Source organism: Passer montanus, unplaced genomic scaffold, assembly GCF_014805655.1.
Source record: "Passer montanus isolate IOZ18808 unplaced genomic scaffold, ASM1480565v1 scaffold59, whole genome shotgun sequence".
NCBI classification, from domain to species: domain Eukaryota; kingdom Metazoa; phylum Chordata; class Aves; order Passeriformes; family Passeridae; genus Passer; species Passer montanus.
The window spans coordinates 40963-67219 of record NW_024370926.1 but is presented as its reverse complement, the minus strand read 5'-3'; the positions used below and the strand labels follow the sequence as shown (position 1 = coordinate 67219).

The following is a 26257-nucleotide window of genomic DNA, read 5'->3' as shown; positions in this document are numbered from 1 at the left end:
AGCCATCAGCAAATGGCAGAAAAAGCATTTCACACGTTCCTGCTCTCTCAGATGCTTTGCTACAGGGAGACTGCAATGAGATCAGGAACTGAAATATTAACTGCTGGAGTTATATGTGGTCCATTCTTCACCTGCTGCCAGACAGAAGAGTAATTTTTTGGGGGGGTGTTCTTCAGGGCTGTGTCTGGTTTGAAATATCAGAGACCTGTTGTTTCTGCAGACAGGCAAGAGGATTTGTCTTTTGATAGACAAATGAAGTTGAAGTGTAAGGGAAGATCATAAGCCTTACAATAAGGCCATAACAGGGGAGGGATGCAGGTCTGGAACTGATTTTGATTAAATAATTTCTTATGAGGAGCTGGGATTGTTGACTCCTGTCTTCTCTGTGGAAGAGAAAAGGCATCCTGGGATTGCATGGCAAAGTGTGTGCAGGGCAGGGTAAAATCAGCAAATGCATAAGGCTGATGGGATGCAGAGGGATGCAGAATTGGGCCCTTTTCTATATGCAGTATCTGTACTGCATAGAGACAGTTTCAGAGCAAATTTTTGCCTGTGGTATTTCAAGAGGATTTAATCAGACTGAAAAAAAAAAGTATTTGCCAAGTTCAGAAGAGACAGAATTGCAGTTTTGTGATGCAACAGCAGGAGCTTGAACTGGGGAGAGGAAGGATTGACTCAAATGGAAGGAGGTGGAGAAACAGAAGATAAGAAAAAATGAGTAACTGTCAAAACAAAATCAGCCAAATGGAAGAGTTGCTAAAGATCAAATGCAGCAGAAAAGGAGTAAGTTATGTGATAGACAGAACTTTTTCTGAAGAACAGAAATACAAGCTTTTTCTGTGTTGGAATATTTCTTAGCTCCCTGTATTTCTTATTATTGGAATATTAGTGATTAACTTTCCATTACATAAACTTTTCACTAATTTTTTAGGCTTGTTTTATGCTTGTTTAGATTGGGTGAATACCCAACTGGAGATTAATGTCCAAGATCTGGATTTAGGATTTAAAGAAATACTGCTTTAATTTTCATGGTATCTCAGGCTACAATAACAATTTAAAGCCTTTCTCTCTATAACCTTAGCAGATATTTATGTATTATTATTTGGCATAATATTTATAACATAATATTTAACATTTGGTGTCGCTGCATCATATGATATATACTAGCTTGGCTGTGTATTCTGATACATTTATCAGAACACTTAGGGAATCTCTTTGAAGAAGGAAGCATGGTTATTTCCCAAGAGACAATAAGGAGTCAAAATCCCCCACAAGTGGTTGTTGATGGCTGATGGTTTTAAGTTGCAGGCTGGGTATAAATTGATCTGAAAACAGGTGTTGAGGATGGGGTGCACAGGGTAGGAATTTGGTGGCTGTTCCAAACAAGAGTAGCAAGACAGCTGGCATGCCTGTCGGGATGACTGGTGTTCTCTGTTCCACTGGGCTATTTCCATCCCTTAACTTCATCTGCAAACTGTCAAGGTCAGAGACGACATTGTTCTTAGCTGTACCTCCTCATACTTCCAAGCACCAGAAACTAGTGAGTCCCAAGAATGGGAAGGATTGTGGTGTGTGACAGAGAATGTGACACAAAGTACAGCGCTCAGCTCTTCTCCCTCTGACACTTCATGGCCATGCACAAACACCCCTCTCCTGGAAGTTCTCCAAAGTAAACTCTCTTTTGAAAAGCACTGAATGCCAGAATGATTCAGCTTACGCTTCTTCTGCACGTTTTGAAGATGATTTAGCACGTAACTTGTGGCAGCACCTGTGTGCCTTGTCTCAATGTGCTTTCTCCTGGGACGGCGGCGTGCGCTGCTGCGTGCGGCTGACCCCGGCCAAAGCTGTGGCTGGGAGCTGGGAGCTGCCAGCCTGCTGTGCCTGTGCTCTGGTGACAGAGAGGAGCAGACAAGCCTCTGTGCTGTGCTGCAGCCAGACCGTTTCCACTTCTGCAATGCTCGGTTGCTCAGTGAGCCTTAGTCTAAAGCCCATTGTCCAGCTGGAGCCCAAGTGCTGTAATCATGTCCCTGTGCCACGGAGCTGCTGTGCTCACAGTCCTGTGATTTCATACATGTACTGAGTGAGTTGGCACTGAAAGGATTAGCAAACCATCCTACCTGCTCTACACACATAGCACAGTTCTTCCACCTCAGGATTTATCTTCCACCAGCTTGACTTTTTCCAGCTGAAATCTCCTGTCTAACATTTTAGGCCAAGTTGAGTTTTTTATCGTCTCTCCTGCTTGGCTGTGAAACATTCCAAAATCTTTTTGTGTGAGGATTTAATCTATAAATATTTTGCTTCTCTCTTTTAGATCTTTGAAAGAGGTAAAAAAATCTGTATGTAAAACCCACTTTGGAGTCCATAGTAGTCATCTTCTTTCCACTTGCTTTTATTACTTTTACAACTTTATTTATGTTTATAACTTTTCAGTAATGTTACATACAAATTACATACAAATTATGTTCCTATTAAGAATTTCGGGCATATAATAATGTTTTATTACATTGCCTCTAGGTCACATTTGCCATTTCCTGTTGACTGCCATTGGTTTTTTTTTCCAAAGCCATTGTTTGCTGTAATGATGTACTGTTTGAGATTATTATCTTTGACTTTTTGGGGTAATCTGTAATTGTTGTAATTATTCTGCCAAATAAAATAATTTTAAAGAAATTCTGCCTTGTCTGGCAATGCAGTTTTTGTTATCATGACCACTATTGCTTGCTCTCAGTTCCATCACGTTCTAATGCTGACATGATTGTATTCCCCTGTTAATTGTCCTTCCAGTTCAGCTGAAGTGGGAGCTGGATTTATGAGACAGTCCATGCCAAGACTGCTCTGTTTTCCTTCTTTGGTTCTGTGCTTTCTCCAGCCTCCTAGTGCTCAGTTCTTAAGCAGCTTTGCCTATGAATACATCTTTCAGTCCATATTTACTTACTATTGATTTGCTTAAACTATAGACGCTTTTCAAATTGTTTTCAGTGAGAATATGACATAATTCTTAGCACTGCTGGTATTAATCAAAATGGACTTTAATGGACTCCTGACAAACAGGAAATCCTCTAGGTTTTCTGACAATACAGAAGGGCAAGAGTACTCTAGGCAGATGCACTAGCTTCATCCCAAGTCCATGCAAAGCTCAAGAATGATTTTTGAAAGAGAAAATAACTGAGCATGAGGAGGATATGTGTGGTATGAAAAAGCAGCCTAAGTTTACTAATCTACTCTTTCTGAGATAAGTAGATTGATTCCTCACAAAGGAATCAGTGTCTTTCTTGTCCAGACTTGAGTGAAGCCTTTGATACAGTGTGATCTGAAAATTTGGCTGGGACTCAGAAGACAGGTAAAAGCAGAACTGCAGAGTAGATAAGGAGCTCAGTAAAGAAGACACAAAAGACATTGCAGTTTCTTCAGGATTTCTCTAGGGATTGGTGTCATTTAATATTTTCACTAATGCCCATGGCACAAAAATAGGCAATGTAATAATTATATTTGCTGCTGATGCAAAATAGGTATTGTTGAAGCAGAAGAGAACAGGTTATGTGGGAAGAACTGCTTGACTGTGAGCTACACAAACAGAAACCAGCTGGTATCTGGTGGCAGTACAATGCACAGCCAGGCACTTGGGGCCTTGTCACAGGTGTAGGCACCGTATGCCAGAAGTGATCTACTGACAGTGCTTAAGAAGGAGAAACAGCCTGGTACTTCAGTTCACGTGTAAGAGAACATGGAGCTGTCACTGTCAGGATGTTGTGGAAGGCAGCTCTGAGCCTGGCGAGGTTTGATAGATTTCTGCTTGTGAGAAAAGTCTTAATGGAACATGAGCATGTGGCCTGGGCACTGGAGGTAAATTCTGTCTTATTCTAGCCAGGTTAACTGGGACTGTGTCAGTCTTGGAAAAGATGGAATGATGGGAAAAGATGGAATGATGAGAAATGGGCACAGAGTTTTAAGAAGGCAAATAACAGTTTTCACTTGTTTAGTCTGATAAAAGGAAGAGTGAATGTTGATGTGACAGGTATGTAGAAATGCTTCAAAGCATAAACATTAGACACAAAGGACCATTAAGGACAAGGTTGATATGAGTAAATGAAAATAGCCACAAAACCCCAGAGCTCAGGTTTTTAGCAGCTGTCTTGTAGGAATACCAAGATTTAAAGTGCTGTGCAATAAACTTATATCTGGAAAGATAAGATGTGATGTGGTTGCTGTTGATTATACTTAGAATCAGAGAATTGTAGAATCATTTGAGTAGGAAGTGACTTTCCACCCCAACCAGTAAACCAGGTTGCTCCAAGCCCTGTCCAACCTGGCCTGGAATACTTTTAGTGATGGAGCAGGCACAGCTTCTCTGTGCAGCCTGTGCCAGGGCCTCACCGCCCTCACTGGGAAGAGCCAGTGGTTCCCACTTGCTGACCCAGTGGTTCCCTCAGCTCTGTTCTGTCAGTGAGTGACAGCAGGTGAATATTCTAGATGCTCTTACCAAACGCATCCCAAAGCCATCATTCTAACCACCAAATATCATGAAGATACACTTTTTGGAGTAGGGGGCAGTTGGTTTGAGGGTAGTTGTTAATAGGTCTTTTTCTCTGCTCCCTCAGGATTACCCACCAAGAATTCCTCTATTTCGTTCACTTCTGAAAAATTCAAATCTGTATTCCCAGCTGTTCTCCTTCCAGGACCAAAGTCTTACTACTAACCTCTCACACTTTGCAGCTCTGCTCAGGCCCTGGGTTAGAGGATGAGGATATGGCTGCTCCTTGCAGTGCTCTGGTTCTTTGCTCAGATGTTTGCACACTTGGTGTAAAGAGGGATGGTGAGGATGGTGATGATAGAAAAGTGGAGGTAAAGGCATGGTAGAACTAGATAGCTTACCATGAGGTCAAACAGAATTTACTAAAATATTAGTATGGTTGATGATAATTCTGATGACTCATTATTTTGTATCCTATAATATTATATATATTTCTCTGTCTTTTAGCATCAATGCTGTTGTCTTTGATTACTTTTAAAATAATCAGGAAATAAGCTTCTCTCCGTACCTCTTAACAATGATGTTTTGAATCTTTAGAGACAGAGACAAACACTTCTCTTTGCCTTCCTTCCTTCCTTCCTTCCTTCCCTCCTTCCTTCCTTCCTTCCTTCCTTCCCTCCTTCCTTCCTTCCTTCCTTCCTTCCCTCCTTCCTTCCTTCCTTCCTTCCTTCCCTCCTTCCTTCCTTCCTTCCTTCCTTCCCTCCTTCCTTCCTTCCTTCCTTCCTTCCCTCCTTCCTTCCTTCCTTCCTTCCTTCCCTCCTTCCTTCCTTCCTTCCTTCCTTCCCTCCTTCCTTCCTTCCTTCCTTCCTTCCCTCCTTCCTTCCTTCCTTCCTTCCTTCCCTCCCTCCCTCCCTCCCTCCCTAACAGATTTTAGAAACACTGGAAAGGCCTAACAGAGAAAGGAACCTCTGTGTTACAAAATTTCAGTTTCTGTAGGGAAATAAGGCAAAAGGAACCTCTGGAAATCAGCTGGTCCTCTGTCCTGTCCGAAGTCAGAATCCACACCACCTACATCACTCTGATAGACGCTTGTCTAACCTGTTCTTGAAGACCTTTGGCGATGAGGAGTCCCATTCTTGCTGGACAAACTATCCCAGAACATCTCTTCTGTCACTCCTGTGCTTCTCCTGAATATCTAACATAAATCTTCCTGGGAGAAATTCAAGCTGTTATTTTCTGTACTCTGTGCATGGGGAGCAGCTCTTCCCTGTATTTGCAGCAGCCTTTTGGAGACCTGATGACTGTTGTTTTCTCTTTATCTTGTTTGGACCTTACAGTTCTTGTCACACTTACTGTCCTTCCTTAACCATCCTGGTTTCCTGGTTTCTCTCACATTTCCTCTGATGCACAGAGCCCGACAGCAAAGGTTGGTCGGGATGAGACACTGACAACTCAAACCACGACAGAATTGCTTTGGAAGAGTTCCTCAGCAATTCTGGCAACATTTAATTTTTCAACCTTAAGGAAATGTTGAGCTGGAACCGCTTGTGGCCTGGAGAGTTCAGGGGATGGGGAGAAGGAGGAGAGATGGAATGAGGAAAAATGAAGAATCTAGAGTACCATTGTCAGTGCCTGTGCTGCCACCAAGGGGATGAGAGCAGTGGGGCAGCATTCCCGCAGTTCCTGATCTTCTGGGGGTTTATCTCTTTATTTTCTGACCGTGTAGAACGGTTAACTCACATTTAGCTTACAATCTGTCATATAACCAGATGTTTTTTCTGAAAAAAACCCTCTCTTCAGCCAGTTGTTCTCCATCTTCTGTTTAGATAGTTGTTGATTTATATCCTTATGTGGAACCCTGCACTGTTTCAGATTGAATTGTGGTTTGAAAAGAACAGGACATATCTCCAGGTCCTCAGGATTTTAATTTTGATAGTCTCTTGTAGCAACTTGTAACCTCTCCAAACTATATGTTGCTAGGAAATTGAATAAGCATGTTCTCTAAGTACATTATCCATACTGTTAATGAGACTGTTGAATAATTCTGAACTCAGGAACAAGTGGACATTTCTGTAGATTAAGCAGAGCCTCCGTCTTGCAATATTTTCTGGCTCCAGCATGTCTTCTATGCTACATTGCATCTATGCCACATTGCATCAATACAAAACTGTTGTGAATATTCTAAGTTTCAGTGAAAAGAGCAACGCTGACTTAAGTGAAACTTGGATGAGGGAAACCACACCTTTTAAAGCAATCAGCACCTTCATGTACTTCCATAATTACCTACAGACCAAAAAATGGCAAGTAGCAGCAAACATGTCTCCCTAAACCAACAACTTGGATCACATCTTTTCTAATCAGACCTTCTTAGTTGAACAGCCTGAAAAGCCCTGAATAACAGAAGTTAAACCAAACCACACACGCAGAGACCAAGTGGGCTCCCAGTGCCCCAGGAAGCACCAGGGAAGGAGATCAGCCTTTCTCTGAAATGAAATGGTCTGGGAATGGGACATAAGCGAGCTGACAGTGAGTACGAATGAGGCCCCGGGGCGTGCTCAGCCTTCAGCAATGCATGGAGGAACAGAGGGCTTGCACAGAGCCCCTGGCACACAGAACTTCCAGGTCAGAGATGGCTGGGAGCTGCCAGGATACTTGCAGCAGTTGGGGATCACTCAGGTTAAATCAGTCACTTTTTAAAAGAACGTTGACAACTATTTTCTACAATTTTAGGGGGGGAAAAAGTTGGGAAAACAGAAAACCAAACAATTTGAAATAAAATTATATGCTGTTTCTCCTAATATGGGAAATTACATTCTTGCAACCTTCACCCTTTTGTGCAAATGCCTCACACAGTAGTTTTCCTGGACACTATTGTGAAGGGTTGAAGAATCACAGGAAATGGGTTTCATTCTCAGCTAGGTAACGTTGGGCAAGTCACTTCCATCCATTTGTACTGTATTTTCCATTTGCAAAACATAAGAGCTGCATGTGCTGATTTTTCTAAAGTGCTTGGAGAACTACCACCATGCTAAGAGCTGAGTTTTTATTATTGCAGGATTTTTAGACATTTTTTTTATACGTTTACTCAGTTGACCACTGAAGCAAGGCTGCCATTCCTTAATTTTCAAGTGGCTGGCCTTGGAATTTGATGTTCAAGGAAACCTGGTTTTGGATGTCTGTTAAGAACATCCAGAGAGATTACAATATATACGGTATGGTTTTCAGCTTAAATTACTACCACTTCATAGCAAATGTCCTCCTGCTCCACAAGGTACTGTGGCTATTGATGGAGATCGGGGCGGCTGCGCCTCCAAGCCGTATCTGCAGCTACGGGGAAAAATAAGAAAAATAAGACAACCCTGAACTGCACAGCCGGGCGCATGCTCCGGCCGGCGGACAAAGGGCCGGGGCTGAGGGCTCAGCCCGGCCCGAGGCCAGCCGGTCCCGCGGCCGCGTCCCCTCCGCGCGCCGCGCCGCAGCCCCGAGCCGCCGCCGCCCCTTCCTGCGCCGGCAGGACGGGCAGGGCCGCGGGACGCGCCGGGCCCGTAGCGACGGCTGCTGCAGGAGCCGCTGCGGCCCGTCCTCGGTGCCGTTTCGCGCGGTGGGGCTCGCACGGCTCCCCGCGAGGGGGAAACAGCCGCACGGGCCGGGGCCGGTGCCCCCCACGGGCGGGCCTGAGGGACCGCCGGCCAGTGCGGCAGCAACAGCTAGTGCAGACTGTGAGGAAAAGGCACGGTGTCTGCCCGGAGCAGGGAAGGGGCTCCCATGTTGGGAGCCAACATTCCTGTGTGAGTTTGGGGTCTAAAAAACATGGCAGATACCAGCTGCATGCTGCCTTGCCAGTCACGCTGCCATGTAGAATTTAGAGTTGATTAGGTTGGAAAAAGCCCTTCAAATCAAGTTAACCTGAGATGACAACGTCCACCAGACATGCAGCATTTGGTTACAGATTATATGTGCCTTTAGTTCAGCTAGAGCTTAAGGAATTTTTCCAGCACAAAACAAGGCAAGGCTATGTTTGATTTGTTGAAGGCATACTCCTTCTGAGGGGCTGAGAGGGGGAGCTGATAACCACGCTCACCCTTCCTACGTTTCTGTGATTCCTAGGGCTGTTGCCACACAATAGCACTTGGATTGGGGTGACCCTAAAAAGCAGTGGAGGTCACTGTCCTCACCCCCATGTTCAGAAGGCCATGTGACCTTCATGGCTTGCCCTTCACTGCTAGTCAATGCAGTGTCTTTTCTGTGCTTGTCTTTATTACTGGATGAGGGCAGAATAATTTTTGTTTCTGATCTGATCTTCTTGTTTGCAGTCTTGCCAGAAAATTCACAGCCCCCAGACAAGAATTTCAAGCAGAGGAATAGAATAAACCCCTCTTGTAACCTGGCAACATCTCGCCTATCGCTGTGTTAAGGGAGGCCAGGGAACGCGGGCCTTGTGAGCTGCCGGGCCGAGATGGGGGCCGCGGGCCGGCGCTGCGGCTCGGCCATCATGGAGGAGCCGCGCTCTGCTTGCGGAATGGCCGCCGTGCTGCCGGCGCCGCGGCCACACAGCGGCTGGGCTGCTGCTCCTTTCTCCCTCCCCCCGTGTTCCCATGTTCCCAGCACTGTCCTGGGATGTCACACACTGTCGTGCAGGGCTTTGTGTGACAAGCAGTGAACTGCTGATGTCTTAGAGCAGCTGTGGTGTTAATAATTTGTCTGCGTCTGTCAGTCAGCCTGGGCTCTCTAGAGAATCCATCACAGTGGTACCACAGCATCCCGAGCGTGGTCACTGGGGAGAGGGGGGGCTGGAAGCAAGCCGTGGGAGCCGTGCCGCCATGCTGCCCCCACCCCCTTCCTCCGCTGATCTCACACACTTTCTTTCCCCTCGCTTCCACATGTTGTCCCTCCCTGTTCCCAGCTCCGGCCTCCCGCTGCTTCTCTCTTGTCCAGAGGGGTTAGCTCTCGTCTCTCATGCTGGAAATGCTGCCAGCGAATGTTTCTGTGCGCTGCCTGCCAGGTCCCTGGGGAAAGGGCCTGGAAATGCAGTGCGGGAGGAGCAGTGGGAGCAAGGGAAAACCACTGCTCGCCTGCATTTTCTAATGGGAAAACATCTCTGCGAGGTGCTGAGCTCTGTGTCACTGCTGAAGTTGCCCCCTCCCCCTTCCCCTTGCCCCAGAATTTCCCATCCCTGATGCAGAGGAGGAGAGGCTGCAGCACTACCAGGGAAAACTGAGACGTGTTTTTCAATTTGCCTCCTGCTTATCTCTGCTGTTTGGACAGAGAGGTTTAAAAAGCTGGATTTTCTGTCCCTGCAGAGTAAACAGACAGAGCCCGGCAGCACAAACTATTTCTGGCTTATCAGTGGAGGAATGCAGCAGCTGAGGCTGAGCTCGAGTGGGCCGTCAGGAAGGCCCTGAAGGGGCCCCCTCCCCACTCCGTGCTATTAGAAGTGTGAGAGCCCAGCAGGACTCAGAGGGGAGAGTTGGAGAAAAAGGCAGAAAAGGGAAAGAAAGAGGAAGAGAGAGAGTGAGAGAGGCTGAGCAGACCCTGATGGCTACAGATGAAGTTACAGGAGGGGCTCGCAAAGCTACGAAAAGCAAACTTTTTGAGTTTCTGGTCCATGGGGTGGTGAGTCGGGAAAGTTAGTGAGCTGGCTGGCTCTGAATAGAGGGATGAGTGGAAACTGGAGGTTCTGTGCTGGGCTGGATCGGCTCCTGCAGTGTGCTCCTGGGGCGCTGATAGCTGCATCACCAGGAGAACACTGGGGTCTGTAGAACCCCCAGCCTATGCACTGATTCATTGTTAATACAGGCTTGTGTCTGGGGGGATGTGTGCTGTGCTTTCTGCTGTGATTCTCCATGAATGGTGAATAGCATGCTTTTCAGCCTGATCGTGGTGCAGAATCTGCACTGGATCTAACCCATATGGGCTTGTAGGACACTTTGTTCTGTAATCAAACTTGTGTTTTGAAAAACAGTTCTGATGAGAGCCTGATGAAGCCTTGGGGTGCTGCCTCTGGTTCTTGTCTCCAGTCTTGGCTCATTCGTATCCTCTGGCTACTTAACAGGTGACTTTCAGGGGCTTGAAGAGATTAGCTCTGCAGGTCTGTAACAGTCTATGGAAACTCACCCAGGAGAGAATTTCAGGGTGCCATGCTTAATTAAAGCAATCCTTCAGGTCTTAATGTTCCAGCTTTTGTTTAAGAATCAGGTCTTCGATCTCCATTTAAGGGGAAATGTTCACCCTGTTTTGCTGCCATTGGAAACGTTCTTTAAATGACTCCAGTGTCTGAGAGCAGTCACCATTTATAACATTTGGATTTCTAGCATTGATACACATTGAACAGAAATAAGGCTGTTAAAGCGCCCAAAGGGATGTGATATTATTTGGATGCTGATATTCCCAAGTGCTTCTTTCTTGAGGATCCTGGCACCTCCTGTGACACCTTCTTGAAGACATCAGGTGGGGGCTCTTGTACAGAGGTCACAGAAACCTGTGGGGCTCAAGGCAGGCTATTGAGTTGTCTCCATGATTCAGGCTTACTCCAGATGTGTAGGATCTTGTGTGTTTTCGTTTAGATGCTGGATATGGTGGATTTGGCAGGGCTAAGGACTCTGAGGTGGCCCTCTGCAGTGGTGGGAGCTGTGAAGAGGTGATGTGGTGCCAGTGTACAGGAGCAGGCTGGGCGAGGTTGGCAGCTGTTCGGGGTGATGGGGAGCAGTGGTTTAGTTGTGGACATGTGAATTTGTCAAGGTGGTCTGGACTGTGATGGCTGTATCTGAGCAGAACCAGGAGCAAGTTGGGAGGGTGGCAGATGGGATGATTTTTCCTTTTCTAAAGTTTTCCTTGGCATTTGCACACCAGTGCTCTTCCTTTAGTATCAAGAAGAGTGGCAAAAATAGTTATGTGAATTTGCTTATTCCACATCTAGCTGGCCTTCGTGTGAAAGCAGCATGCAGGGCTCTTAAGCCTGGGAAATTTTTAATTTATACCGGAATGAATATAGCAGAACTCATTTCTATTACTTATTTGGATGCCAGGAAAGTCTGCCTTTTCTACCCTGGGAGTTTTGTTGCTAGTGGCATCTTACTTGAATATATGCATTAGCGTGGAATATCTGTAAATATCTTCCTGCTTCTTGTTGCCGAGGCGGGGGCTTCTTGGCTGTTGTTCTGGTGCCTGAACACCTCTTGTATCACCCTCTCCTTTCCTTTATTGTCATCTCCTTTAGTTCTGCTTTGGTTCCTGGTCTGTTTTTTCCTTTAGTTTTTTCCTCATCTCAGGTTCATTTGATCAAAACATGGGTTGGGGTAGTCACTTTTCCATTACTTAAAAAAGATGGAAAAAAGCTATAACTTTGTTTTATCTCTCCAGGCCTTGTATCCTGCCGAATAACAGAATGTGCCATGCCAGCCATTACCTTGAGTTTGCCTAGCGCTGGCTCCTCTGTTTTATTACTACCCAAAGTGTATCAACACCTGAATGATTTAAGTAAAAAATCAAGTTGCATTGCAGACTTTAGTGGAATTTCTTGGAGTCAGATTCTGCTCTAATTTCAGGGATCAATCTCTTTTTCAAATGATTAATTTTTTTATTCTATCTGTGATAACATTATTTAATTTGGTTATTGAAATTTATTTTCTCTCCCCCCCTCAAAAAATGGGGAGAAGCAAACAGAGATAGAATGTTGTGAGAAATCTTTTTTTTTGCTTTGTTGACACTTAAATTAACAGGATAATTCTGCAGTATTTCCTATCGGCACTTAGCTCTTGGATTCACTTGATCTTTCTGGAAACATATATTCCTTTGCTAAGGTCACTTTGCCCTTTGCTCTTGTGCACCTGATCCTGCCTTTGTGCTTTTCCATATTGCCAACTTAAATGAAGTCTTCTTCCTTGTTTGTCCCAGGTGGAAGGGATCGCCCTGAAAGGTGAAATCTTTCAAAGGTTAAAACTCAAGTGGGACGCTTCATTCTCGCCTGCTTGAGACCTTGATAGTTTGTTACACCTCTGGTTAGCAGTTGGGGTTTTAGAAAGTTTAAATCTCTTTAAGTTATTTATTTTTACTATGCTTTTACTCCTGTTCAGTTTCATCAACATCTTGTACATAATTTTTGTACAAAGGCTTCATGCTGTACTTAGTTGTTGTTGTTGTTGGTGCTCTGTTTTTCTAGCGTTTGTATGGACAAATATGCCTTCAATCACCACATTTATGTTGATTATCTTTCTATCAATGCATTTTCTGCTCTCCAGTAGTACATTTCAGGCAGTCTTTATGACATTTCTCTAGGTGTCCAGCTGTTTTCTTATATTTTGTTGAACAAGTTACTAGTCTAGCTGCAGATCATTACTTTCCTCAGTTTCCTCTATCCTCCAGTCCCTACCATAGGCCTCATTGCTGGCTGGATCCCTTAAATGGATCCTGCCTGTGTCTCCCTCCCCTGCTTTTTTCTTTGTTTCTTTCTCTTTTGTCCTTTTCTTACTCAAACAGGTATGTGCCTGTTTAGTCTTGAGAAGGTCCGTGGTGCTGGTCCTGTCAAAACTCTTGTCCAGACATCTGTCCCCTTGTGACTGGATTGCAGGAACCTTCACTTGGTGCCTTGTGCTGGCGACCTTGGCTGTGTCATCTGCGCACAAGAACCTGCTGAGAGGTTCGTTTTCTTCTCACATTGTTCTGACCTTTTTCATCTGCTGCTGTGTCCTTTTCCTGTTCCCACTTTATCTTCCTTCCAAAGCCAGTCTTGTTGCCTTTTATCCACCAGATACCCCTATAAAGGTCTATGTGCCTTTCTTAACTCTGGAGTCATAGCTGTATTTACAATGTACTTGCTGTCAGTTCATATCACCTTCTTTTTTCCCATAGTGATCTTGGTCTTCGTCCTCTTTGCTGTGCTTAGGAAGCTCTCTGTGGCAGTAGAAGTCCTTATCCATATTTATTTTCTGCTAATAGGTGTTATTTCATAGTTCCTGCTAATCTCTACCGTTTAATATTAGCTACACTCCAAGATTGCTAATTCATACAAACCTGTGTATCGCTGATGTGACTCCTTTCCTTATCCTCAGTCCTCTTTTTGTTTGGCTATCTACTTATCAAATTTGGTCATAGGATTTTATGGTGAATACACAAACTGTCTCCTATGAAATGGCATTTACAACAGTGAAAGAAGAGTGTCAGAGCATGCCAGCATATAAGGAAATATTTAATATATATGATAAATAACTCGTCAGTGTTAGAACAGACTAAACAACAGGTCTGATGGATATGGAGGATCTATAACAGATTTATCAGTGATTTGGAAAAAGGGGCAAGCAATGAATTTCATATATGAGTTTTGCATCTCCTGATACATCGTGGGTTTAAATGAAATGTCACTATTCAGGAGAAAGGCTTGGATGTCCTGTGAGCTGCCTAGTGTCTAACTAATAAGAAATCACATAAACTGTTAGTCTGATTGGGAAGTGGGGCAGGGAATAATGCAGAAGCAATTGTAAATCCATGGCGTATACTTACAATAATGTTTTTCTGGTTTTGGTAATCTGTATGATTAATAAGCCAGAAGACTGGGAACTCAGAGGGCAGTAGTAGTGGGACACCTCTGAAGGCTTCATCAGTGAGGGAATAGGGATATTTTTGGTTTTATTTATAATCTCTTAAGTATAGAGACTGATCATGTAAGTTGTAAAATCTCTGTCATTGGAGGCTCTTGGGTACTGGTTAAAGAAGTAAACATCTGTCAAAGATGATGGAGATACTGGTAGTACTTCTGTGAGAGGAGGAAGAACTGCATGGAGGTGTATGGATAAAATGGATCTGTGAGATGTTTGAATTGCTCTTCTCTTTAAAAAAAATACTGTAGGAATATGAAAATAGTCAGACGATCGTTTAGTCCAGTATCCCGCATAGAATGAGGGCAGTGGAAGGCAGCATGGAAATACAGGAATAAGGCAAAACCTTAGTGATTGTTCATACGAATACGCTGAATTGGAGCTTGGGAGCTTTCTGACCCAAAGCTGCCCTCTGTGTAGTGCCTCTATGTGGATTTTTTTTAATGGTTGTTAGTCTAATGCTATCTTCCTGAACCTTCTAAGCTTCTACCAGTCAGTGTTTTGTGTCAGGAATTTTTTCAGCTTATCTTGCATAAGGAATTATCTGATCCTGCCAACTGTTGTTTGATTACTGTAAGGGAAGAGACAACAAGCTCTTGACCAGCTTCTTCTCTCTCCGAGCTAGTCATGGTGCTGCAGAGATCTGTTGCTCCTCTCCCTCCCAAAGCCATACTTTTCAAGAGGTGCATTCTGGTAGTTCTTCACACAAAATCCCTTCTATACATTAAATCACAGCAGTGGTATGATGAGATCTGTTAAAGCTGGTGGAACTCAAAGCTGGTCTTTAAGTTTTATTTGTTTCAATTCCAAAGACTTTGTTGGGATTTTTCTTGAAACTTGGTGGCAGATTACTCTGAACTGTGAACAGACATGCATGAATTAGAACTGAACTTAATCTCATGTTCCAATTCACAGTTCTGTAAATGGGATGTTTTCCTAATTAAAGACTTCTGGATTGTTGCGAATATTATATTAAAATGCGTGGTACCTGGAACACTTGGACTTACAGACCAAGAGCTTTTAGGAAATGGAGGAAGGTGAATATGGCAGGAAGCAAGAATTGCAATACTGATGTTTCAGCTTACAAAGCCTCTGAAAGATTCATAGACATTAAAAGGGAACTCATGAAGTAACATCTATGTTTGTAAGGAGGAGAGAAGCCTTGTACCAGTTTTATTTGTTGTACTTCTAAGAGTCCATTCTGAAGCAACATATCCAGTTGGGAAACCATTTGTGCAGTCAGAAACTCGTTTCCATTACACAGCATCAATCTAGTCTGAATTTCTTAAGGGTTCCATGTACTTGTAGTTACTCATTCTTACTTCCAGACAGCATCAGGTATCTCCTCTTGCTTATGTTTGTGCTTTATAGAAATCATAGAATTATTTGGATTAGAAGGGATCTCCAAGATCATCTTGTCCCACCCCTCTGCCATAGGCAGGGACACCTGCTAGACCAGATTGCTCCAAGCTCCATCCAGCCTGGCTTTGAACACTTCCAGGGATGAGGCAGCCACAACCTGAGCCTCATGACCGTCATAAGTAAAGCATTTTCTTCTAATCTAAACCTACTATCTGTCAGTATGAAGCCCTTCTCTCTTGTTCTGTCACTCCAGGCCCTTGTAAGCAGTCTCTCTCCATATTTCTTGGAAGCTCCTTTTTGGTGAAGAAATATGCTGTTTGTGTACTTGGTGGTGGTGGTTATTCTCAAAATCTCTCAGTGTCTCTGTTAACAAGAAGCTGGTGGCTGTTCCCCACGAGCCAGCTGTAAGAGCCGCCTGTGTGGTGCTGAGGTGGTTGGAGTCTGTCAGGACAGGAGATTGCTGTAAATGCAGCTCAGCATTCAGCTGCAATGCAGCAGCTCCTGGCTCTCTGTTCAGTCTTTCTGAGGCCTCTTGTGGGTGTTCTTGCTTTACTTTTCTTGACACTTTCTTTTACTTTCACCTGTCAGTTCTCCAGGTTATTTTCCTCTTACTGGTATGTCCAAACAGGACTCCTTTTTTTCTACTTCTGTGTTTTGACTGCTGTGATGCACATCCCCTGAGAAAAGACTCCGCAGTAGGAGAGCATAGAAAAGCACTGCTCTAATGTTGTCTTGTTATTGCTGTCAGACAGAAGTTCACTTAAGGATGACAAAGAGGACAGAGGCAGAGCTCTGATGTGACAGGAAGTTCAGACAAGAAAGACAGCAGACAAGCCAAACACGGCTTAGAAAACTGGTCAGTGGAAGGCAGTGAAGGGCTATGGCAGCAGGTGTCAGGGGGGTGGTGTTCTGCTGTACTGACAGCATGCTCAGGTTTGAACAGCTGTAGCCAGAGCGGTGATGGGCTGTGCACATGTACACAGGCTATTGGCAGAACTCTTGGGGACCAGTATACATGCATGAAATATTGGTTGTGTGCCTTTGTGTCTTTGCCTTCATGCTGTGCCTCACTTCTGCTCTGTTCTCTGCTTCACCTTCTTCACCTTCTGTGAGAGTGGTCCTTTCAGCTGGGGACAGGCTGTAGTCTTCCTCATTTCCTATGGCCAGCAGCGGTTTTGCCCTCGAGGTGCTTGTGCAGATTAATACATGTAAATGGAATCAATGGAGGTCAAAAGGACATAGGACCGTGGGTACAAACAGAGATGGGTCAGGGATGGGGGTCTCAGGTAGATGATTTTTCAGGAAGGTGGAGTGTCAGTTTTGCACTGCAGTGTTTCCCATGGATGCTTCTTGTTTAAGACTGATTCCATCCTGCTGAGGAAGAGGGGAACAGACAGATCCTAATCTGTAGATAGATGCACCTTCAAGATCTCTTTCAAAAGCCATAATGGTATTAGAATACTCTTTAGTATGAAGACTTTTCTTTTTTAATGTAACTATTGTGAAAAATTTGATGTATTGTCCCTCACTGTCTTGTATCGTACATGCGTTTGAGAGCAAAATAAGCTTTGAGGTACAGTGACATACTGCTTGTATGTTCTTCTTTTATAAAAGTTTAAATAGATAAAGGATTTCTGTATCTTGGGAGTCTGGTGGGCTTGCAGCAGGAAGACAGTTGCACAGTGAGTAATATTTTATCTATGAGTGATTTCAGAGGTAGGAACATGAGAACAGAGGCAAAGGAATGAGGCGGTCAAGGGATGAGATCGAATGTGCTTTGCTAGAGCTGCCACTCTCTTCTCATGTTTGTCCTTTCTCTATGTTTCTCTATTTTAGCGCTTAACAAAGAAAACTGAAGGAAGTTCAAAAACGTAAGACCAAGACTGATAGTAGATTTAGCTTGCCAACCTTGTTCTTCAAGCCCTAAGTTGTCCTTCAGAGCAGCACTAAAGTGGGCCTTCAGTTTTATCCATGTAGGCAGTCAGTCTCCACGAGATGGCTGTGCTCAGGATTCGGGCTCTTCTGAATGACTGTCAGATGTCCCCAGCTGACTGACAGGCAGCAGCTGGCCCGGTGGTCTGCCCTTTGCTGGAAGGAGGCCACAATGTGTGGCTTGACAGATGACAGGTCTTAAATGCAGGCTCAAGAGAGAAGCATTTTCTGGGCTGTTTCTTTCCGCTGACTCTGCCTGGGTCAGAGGGTCGGGGCGCATACACAGGAACAGAGAGCACTGTTCTCTTCCAGCTGTTCTCGGGGCTCCAGGCTCATGGCAGAAGACATTTGGAGCTTTGCACAAAGCTGCAGTTTGGTCTGTCTGCTGCCTGCTGCTCTCTCCGTGGCCATACCTGCCATTGCTTTCTTACATCGACACTTGCTGAATTCACCTGCTTGGATTCCTGCGCTGGTGACTCTCCTACCTCCTGCCTTGCCTCTCTGTCCATACCAGTTATAGCCCATATTGGTTCTTTGCTGATCATCCATTCTTCTCCTTTCTCCAGTTTGCTTTATAGATACAAGTGTGATGAATATCTAAGACTTGTGGTGATCAGGGAGGGCACTGATCTGGGGCTTTGGGAGCTAGAGTGGATTTGGGTGGTTAATTTGGAGATGCGGGTTCAAATTATTTTTAGAATTATGTTTTATTATAATACATCTATAAATATTTAGAAAGTATGATATAAAGATGATACAAACTTTTAAAAATAATTGTATATGTTGACTGTGCACTAAATATTTTCTTTCCACTCCCAGTGGACTTGCTTGCATACCCTCAGGGGTGGACATATCTCACTTTGGGGTCCACTAGTGTATTTCTCCCAAGTACTTTCACAGTCTGCAGCTATTGAGCCAAGTATGTCTTCCATGTTGTTAGCAGCCTTTTGGATGAGGGTTCCACAGGCTGATACCCACGGTGTGACAAACTCACCCCTCCAATGGTCTGTGAGCCTGACCCCTCTGACCTCTCCATGGCCAGGGTTTGCTATTTTGGCTGGGGCAGTGAACAGTCAATACCTGACTGTTCTCCCCAGGCCACACGTGATTCTGCAGAGCTCTGGCAAATGCCCCTTTAGATCACCTTGGATCACCTCTTTCCAGATGAAAAGTCACAACGTATTTACCTTTACTTCCCTGGATGCAGTTCCATATGCCATTCATTGTCCTTGTTTCAGCTCTTCTCTGCTATCCCTGAGCTGCAGAGCCACAGTGCACACAGACCTTCATTTGTGGACACACCATGGCTATGGTGCACTGATATCCTCTGTTCCCTCCACTCTTATTTCTTTTCCTTATAACTTTTTCTGACCTCTAGTAACCAGTGAACCAATGTTTTTCTGGAAGTGTCTGTTTAAACAAGGTCTTGGTTCTGCTGGACAGCAGTCAACTTAGGGCCGATCACTTTGTCTGTGATTCTTGTATTGTTTTTTCCCCTTTTGTTATTCAGTTCAATATGCATTGAACTATATTTGCATCTTCCTTTTAAGCATTCATTCTGTCGCATAAAGTCCTTCTGCAGTTCTTGAAGCTGGCCTTCGTCCTTGTCAGCATGAATAACTAAGCATTGCCAATAAACTTCTTCATTTCCTTGCTTTTTTCCTGGCTTTTTTTGGTTCTTTTTTTCCCCAGGTTGTTTTAAATATGCTGAAAAGGAGACGTCCCAGTAGAAGTTTACACGTGCCTTTCTTTTGTTTTCAGAACAAGTTGCTTTTGCCTCATTTCTATCCTTTAACCAATTGTTTATCCATAATGGGTGCCGTTGCCTCTTGGTTTCCTTAAAAGACTTTGTAGGGGCATTTGGATTTCAGATTACTTTTGTTGTATGGCTATTCTTATTTTCATCCGGTTCAAATGCATAGAGAGAGTGTGTGTGTGTCTGTATTTTTGCATATATGTGGACATATACATATTAATAATTCTCAGTATGAGACTAAGCTCATCTCTCATTTTTGAATTGCGTTTTACAGGCAGTCATTATTTTACTGGTGTTTTTTCTTGAAGGCTATGAACTTTTAGCATTCAGAATTGGATTTACTGTGTGTCTTGTGCAGCATTAAGCTTGTGATTTGACCCAGTGTCTCTCAAGAACATGCAGAAGACAATATAAATGCCAGGGCTTTAGAATGCCTACAGGGGCTGCTGACAAACTTCCACATCCACTTATTTTTTTTTTTTTTAAAGGCTTGATCAGAGACATGACCTTTTTTATAAAGGATTCGTGTTGCGTTATGAACTTACACTGCTCTCTGGTGTAGGCGAAGCAGAAGGCTCTCAGTGGAAAATGTTTATCCTGGTGCTTTGCCTGTGCTGGTTTCTGTCTCCCGGCTGATCAGAGCCGCCTGCTCGGCAGCGCAGCGCATGCAGTGGGAGTGTGCTCGCAGCTCGGAGCAGCACGTGAGCTGCACCAGTGTGGACTGCGTGTCGCTGCCATGGGGTGTTCCCTTCGGGCTGAAGGTAGAGCTTTCAGCTGTAACCTGGTCTGGATCTGCTACTGACCACTGAGTGTTTTCCCAAGCTAGTATTGTTTCCTGTCTACTTTATCCCCGAATGCCTCTTCATGATACCCAAGATACACCAGTCACAGAGCTCACATGCTTTGTGTTGCTGCTTAGTGCTTATCAGGATGGTCAAAACAGGGAATCTGTTGGGGCCTGTGTCGCATGATGTACAAATGTCTTGGCAGCTGCAGAAAGAGGAAGCAAACTAGCCTTTCTTTCTGTTTTGCTTTTCCTGCAGCGCCCTGGGATGCCATCAGGAGCTCGAATGCCCCATCAGGGGGCTCCCATGGGTCCTCCAGGCCCCCCATATGTCGGAAGCCCCTCAGTGCGACCTGGGATGCCCCAGACTGTGATGGAAACAACAAGAAAACGCACTGCACCACAGCAGGTCCAGCAGCAGCAGGTGCAGCAGCAGGTGCAGCAGCAGCAGCAAGCCACTCAGAACCGAGCTAGGAGGTGAGTGTTCTGGAAAGAAAACACAGGAGGGCAATTTGAGGAAGCAAAGATGGTACCTGTTTAGCAGTAGATAAGACTTTTAAGATCAAATGAGACAGAAGATCTATGTACTGACAGCTTTTTAAGCAGGAAAAACATTAGTAAATTTTACTTTTTGTTGTTGTTGTTGTTTGTGAATGGTCTTGAACAAACCAACCTTTAATAATGTCTGGTTTTGAAGTTATTATGTTTTTACTTTGCAGGTTTGTCAGGCCATACATTTTTTGAGTATGTTTGGCCTTTAGAATTAATGAACAGTTGTCTTCTAATATAGTACAATTACTGTATTATTTGTTGCCTGTTCTGTATAGTTGCTCTGATTTCTGACTGGCTAACCTAGTTGTTTGGAAACACAAAGTTGTTTCCACACATGTGGAAAAAACTTTGGTTTGTCATGTGAATGCTTGTACTATGGTCACTCAGAAGAGTGGTCATAAAACTTGCAGTTGTCCCAAGTGTTTTTGCATATAAATGTGCACTGGAAGTAATTTCATAAAATCAGAGGGATTTCTGTGTGGAACTTTCTTTTTGAATATGCCCACCTTGTACATTGCTGAATGCATTCCCTCTTAAATACTTTTTGCAGCTCATTAGACCTCATCAGTCTTCAGTGTTGAGTGTGATCCACATGCACATAGGGTGCAGTCATCTGTGTGGGCTACTTTTGCAAAATCATTATAGACGTGTATACAGCCTCAGGCAGTGTTCTGGTGGTGTCAGGGACTGTAGGTAAAACATGACTCTCTAAGTTCAGTTCTTCAGGAGCCCTGTTCTGTCCAGGTTATATACCTTGGATCAGCAAGCCAGATTTGGGAATACTTGTGTCTGGGATGCATCTGGAAAGGACACTGATCTTGAGAATATGAATACTTTACAACTGAAAAAGGTTCAGCACAGGAGGAATGTGTGTGAGTGCAGCACATGAGCACAAGCAGTGCATGTGCCTCCTGGAGGCCTTCCCCAGCACCAGCCAAAATGTACATTCTATAGCACCTCCCAGGAGGTTCTCCAGGAAGCTGCACAAAATAATGCCTAGCCTTCAGGTACTAGGGTGGATATAACCTGAAAAATTGCCCCTGCTGGATAATTAAGGTAAACTTTAGTTACTAACTAGTTTCCAGGGAGCATTAGAGGACAGTATTTGCTAAAAGTTGTTGGCCTGACTCACAGTAAAAAGTTCCCCTCCCCTGTTCTTAACTTAAGTGTTTGTAGTTTGAGACCCAGCAGTGATCTCTACTGCCTTGAGCCCAATTCACACCAGTGCTGCGTGGGTACTCAGAGAGTTTCTCTGTTTCTTGTGCTGTGCCTTCCCTTCAGATAATGTGTTGAATGTTTTCCATTTTATCATTTCCACCTCCCTGTTATTTCCCATTATGTGTTTTTCAGGCACACTTTTCTGCCATCTTGGGTCCAATTCTGGGGGGTAAAATGAGTTCCATGTTTTCTAGCATGGGCCAAGAAAGTTGCACTTGTCCTTTTTTGGCAGGTTCGGTGGAGACAAAAATCTCATTTCTGTTAGAGATTATTAAGAACTGGTTGAGATCCAAATTGTTTGGGGAGTTGCTTTGTTTTCTTCTTGCTTTTTATTTGCAAGCCTATGGGGTTGTTGCAGATACATGCATATCCTTATCCCTTTGGGAGGCTGGGGCTTGCTCAGCCTTTACTTCCAGGTTCTGTGAAGTGTTTCAGTGCAGATTTCATTTTGTGAGCTGTGGACAGTGTTGGAGTTTCACACCATGTGACATTCCATTCCCATTATTCCTACATTTTTAAAAGGGACATTGTTCACCTATTAAGTTGGGTTTAACTGAATTTTCTGCCTGCTGTACCTCCAGGCACAAAGAGTTCCTCGGCCTTGGCTTATGTGGGGATGGGGAAGAGTCTTAAGAATCTGATATTTCAGCCCTTGGTCATTATTAACAAAGGTGGGAAGAGAATATGCCACACCAATGTGCGTGGAAACAGCTTTTATGTGGACACGGCTGATGACAGACTTCCAGTGTGAAAAGGAGGGGTGTCCTTGTGACATGGCAGAGTGGCAGCAGGTGTCTGTCACAGACAGAGTAATTAATCTCCTGCTTAAGATAAAGGCCTCACAAGTTAAAGAGATGAAGAATAGGACCTGAACGCCCTCTTGGCCCCTGTTAGAGAAAGCTGGGTGACAGGTTTGGTGGGCATGAACAATTATTAGAATCCGAAGACAGTCTTCCTTCCTATGTGCCTGAGCAGCATTTCTCAGGCACATAGACATTTGTGTTTATGTACATGAGTACAAGTGTGTTTTTAAAAACATAGCTATAGAAATGTGCCTATGTATGGGTATGGATACAGTATGTATACACACTGCAGGCACACGTCTTGCCACATGTGTGTTCATAAAGATGAAGAAATGTGGAAATGTAAGGTCTTCTATCTTTATCCATCACTCATGCAAATATGTTAAACAACTGTGTATGTACATATGAAGGAAGGGTGTGCATATGTGTGTGTTTTCATACCTCATATGAAATACACATATATATATATGTATGTGTGTGCTTCAGCACTTAATTTTGGGCATGATTGAATGAATGAGTGTTGTCTGTGTGAACAAGTTGATGTGCCATTTGCAGGCACTCAGCCACTCAGAGGTGCACATGCATAGGTGTGTCTGTGCACGCCACACGTGAGACTGTCCTCTGCATGCTTGCCTGTACCTAGAAGCAGTGTGTGCACATGCACTTGCATATGTTGCCGCCCTGCACCACGGCAGATGCTGTGATCAAAGAACTTACAGACTTCTTTCCAGGATGCATAACAGACAGCCCTGATTTGTTTTTACCTATCTGCCTCCCCAGGCTGCTGAGAGAAGGGGTACAAGGTCCTGGGCATGGGTGAGACCCTTTTGCTGATGCATGCACAGCTGTGCACCAGCATGTGGAGATGTCAGGATAATTTAGCAGGTGGCCTCGTTACTCCTAGATCTGTCACCATGGTAACGTGTTTTTTTCTTTAAAAAATGTACAGTGCCAAGAGGAGGAAGATGGCTGACAAAATTCTCCCTCAGAGGGTGAGTCGCTTTCATTTCCTATTCCCTTCACAATCAGTTCAGCATCTTAGTGTAATTAGAGGAAATTTAGAAAATTCTTTCACTTTTTGTTTAAAAATCTAATTAAAAAGTAAGTAGGCAGTGGGTGAAAGTCTGGAGAGCAGGCTGGGGCTGGGCTGGGGGCTGGGAGCGGAGCGCCCGGCCTGCGCGGCCTCGTGCCTGGGTTAGCCGAGCCAGCACTGCCGCTTGCTGGAGGCACCGCGGCGCTGGGCTGCCAGCCGGCACCTCGGCGCTGCGGCCTCGGCTCTCCACGAGGCTTTTCATCCTTCCCTGAGGCTGTCAAAACCTGCCCCGCAGTGTGGCTCTGCCTGAGGGGGTGGGCTCAGACTCAGGTCTCTGGCCCAGTAGAGCTGCCAGGTTATGATTTTTATGGTTGTGTCACTGTAGGGCTGAAGCAAACCTGTGTAAACAGCAGAGTCTGAGGGGTCTGTATTGTCTGGAGAGTTACTAATTCTCTTATCCCTGCGGATACATCTGGCTTTTGGTGTCTGCCTATGTTTGATCCTCAGTGCTTACATCTTCTACTTCCTTTCTAAACATTGGGATTTCTCTCTGCTCTCCTCTCTCATTATTCCCATACTTTTTATTTTCTTTACCCTCTTCAGTACAGTTCAGAAGAAACTGCTTGGTCCCTAAAGGCTTCAAAATACATACCCTTGTCACATCCTAATCTAAGTTGCTTTGACTGCTGGTGCTTTTTCTGGGCTCAGAATGCCTTGGACAGGTGTGTCCTTTTCCTCCATATCCTTTTCAAGTTTTCAAGCTCCACTGCTAAAGTGAGCCCAAACTTGCTGGCAGGCTCCAAAGTCACTTCTGTGACATTTCACAGGTGCCTACTACTAGCCATCCAAAGAGGTGAGCCTACTTTGATACTCCTGATGTTGTGCTATCATTTCTCTTGTAATTCCTGCCACATTCTGAAAGCACAGCCTTTCGTATGTAGCCATTAGATCTCTTATGTTGCTGTCTTGAAAGGACTAAGCTACCATTAAACCCAGACCTCTGAACCACTAGCAGCCTCCCTGGTAGTTATGTTAAAGTCTCATTCCTGCTCTGCTGGTGGTCTGTACCTTTTTTTTATAATGAAAACTAAGTTTTTTGTACTGTCAGTTTTGTCTGTCCCATACAAACTGTTTTCACAGACAATGATACATCCTGTACAGTGAGGCTGTTACTGAAATATATGTCAATTTCAAGATGCTTTTAGTTTTGTTTTGGGTTGGTTGTGGGAGTGTTTTTATTTTCAGTTTTTATTTTGCATGTTGCCTTTATAAGATTAAAAGGTGTAAGAGGTAATGAAACTTTTTTTGCCAGCAGAAGATCACTGACTCTGTTTACCAAATCCATGATAATTCTTTAATAGGTAGAGCCATACATAGGTGTGTCAGAAATCTCTACAGATGCTTTCAGAACCATGCTGTCACCAAATATTCTTGCTTTTCAGTATCTTTGTTGCTGCCAGCCAATAGCTTTAACTGATGGAGTAATAAGGCATTTGCTAGAAGTCTCTTCTGCAGTGGGGTTTTTATCAGTGCAGCTGCAGTAGTGGTATCAATGATGTGACCTCTGTCTGGGTTAAGGTACTCTGTAAGGGTGCAAGTTAGTGTGTCAGAAATCCCTTACACCGTCTGTGGGATGAAGAAATGCTGTGCACATCATTGTCCTGTCAAGTGGAGGATGTGCACTGGTGGCTGTGGAATGCATGTGAAACATGGGGTAAAACTTCCAGCTTTCTATAACTACCTCTGGAGTGTTTTCCAGCCAGTCAGCATCTGTTACCCATAGACTTTTTACAGACTCTTACTTATGTTTTCTGGGAACTTTGAAGGGGAGAGGGGAAGATATTAAATACATTTGACTCTTGAAAATTATCTTATGTAGTAGTGGGAAAGGAGGTGGGTTCTCACTGCTCCTCACTATGATAATGACTCAGGCAGTTGGCACAGGTAACTTCTTGTTGGATTTCCAGACTCTCTGGTCAAGCCTGTGCCATAGTCCTGGAGCATTGTGCTGGTTGGGTAGAATCACTGAGCCACTCCAGGTCAACTATTTGAGAAGGATTTAATTTTGCAGGAATATAATTTTATGAAAACTTCAACCTAGTGAACATTGCACATAGGAAGATTGGATTAGGGAACTGCATGGGGCATCCTGGCATTTCCAATCTGGTTCCCTCTGTCATGGAAACTATGACACAACGGCCACTTCCAGACTAGTTAGGTTTCTTACCTGAGACATACTTTTGATCTGGCAGTTCGGGTTTTTTTTGGTTTTTTTTTGTTTTGCTAGGCTTGGCAAGAGAAGTACTATTAGTTTGCCAAGTTAGAAAGGCTCCCCTCTTGAAATCCTCTTAGTCATTTGTTTTATCTGATCCTAGTTAAATTAATCTTTCAAACATTTTTAAATCTACCTCTCAAGAAACCAGAACTATACATAGTATTACAGATTGCCAATATTCACCATGCTTGAATGCTGCTCCTGCATTTTTAGCTCTATTCGAAATAGCACTGCAAATTGGGATTGCTGTGCTTTGTTTGTTTGTTTGTTTGGGGTTTTTTATTGCCCTTTCCACGTTGATACAGCCTCTGGTCGTTTGATTGGTTAATACAAGTATTTCTGCTTTCTGTCATATGCAACTGATGAATTCCCATATTAGAGCAGGATTTAGACTCTGAGGCACGATCCTGTGTGTTGTAATGCTATATATCATCCCATCTCCATTATACAGTTCTGAACTTCCTTACATTCTCTGTAC

The 26257-nt window shown here is 44.1% G+C and overlaps 1 protein-coding gene across 5 annotated transcripts in view; it reads left to right on the top strand.

Moving 5' to 3' along the window:
• Nucleotides 1–26257, top strand: part of SMARCD3 (SWI/SNF related, matrix associated, actin dependent regulator of chromatin, subfamily d, member 3) — a 74622-nt gene that overhangs the window by 13016 nt on the left and 35349 nt on the right. The window contains exons 1-5 of one of the 5 annotated variants that reach the window (XM_039726490.1): nt 9947–10087; nt 10437–10526; nt 10786–10921; nt 20158–20375; nt 23421–23463. In XM_039726490.1, coding sequence (XP_039582424.1) covers nt 20167–20375; nt 23421–23463 — 252 coding nt within the window. In that variant the 5' untranslated portion in view covers nt 9947–10087; nt 10437–10526; nt 10786–10921; nt 20158–20166. Of the gene's footprint in view, nt 1–9896; nt 10088–10436; nt 10527–10785; nt 10922–19676; nt 19876–20157; nt 20376–23420; nt 23464–26257 lie in introns of those variants that run through there. The other 4 variants (XM_039726491.1, XM_039726486.1, XM_039726487.1 and 1 more) reach the window with 4 other exon arrangements.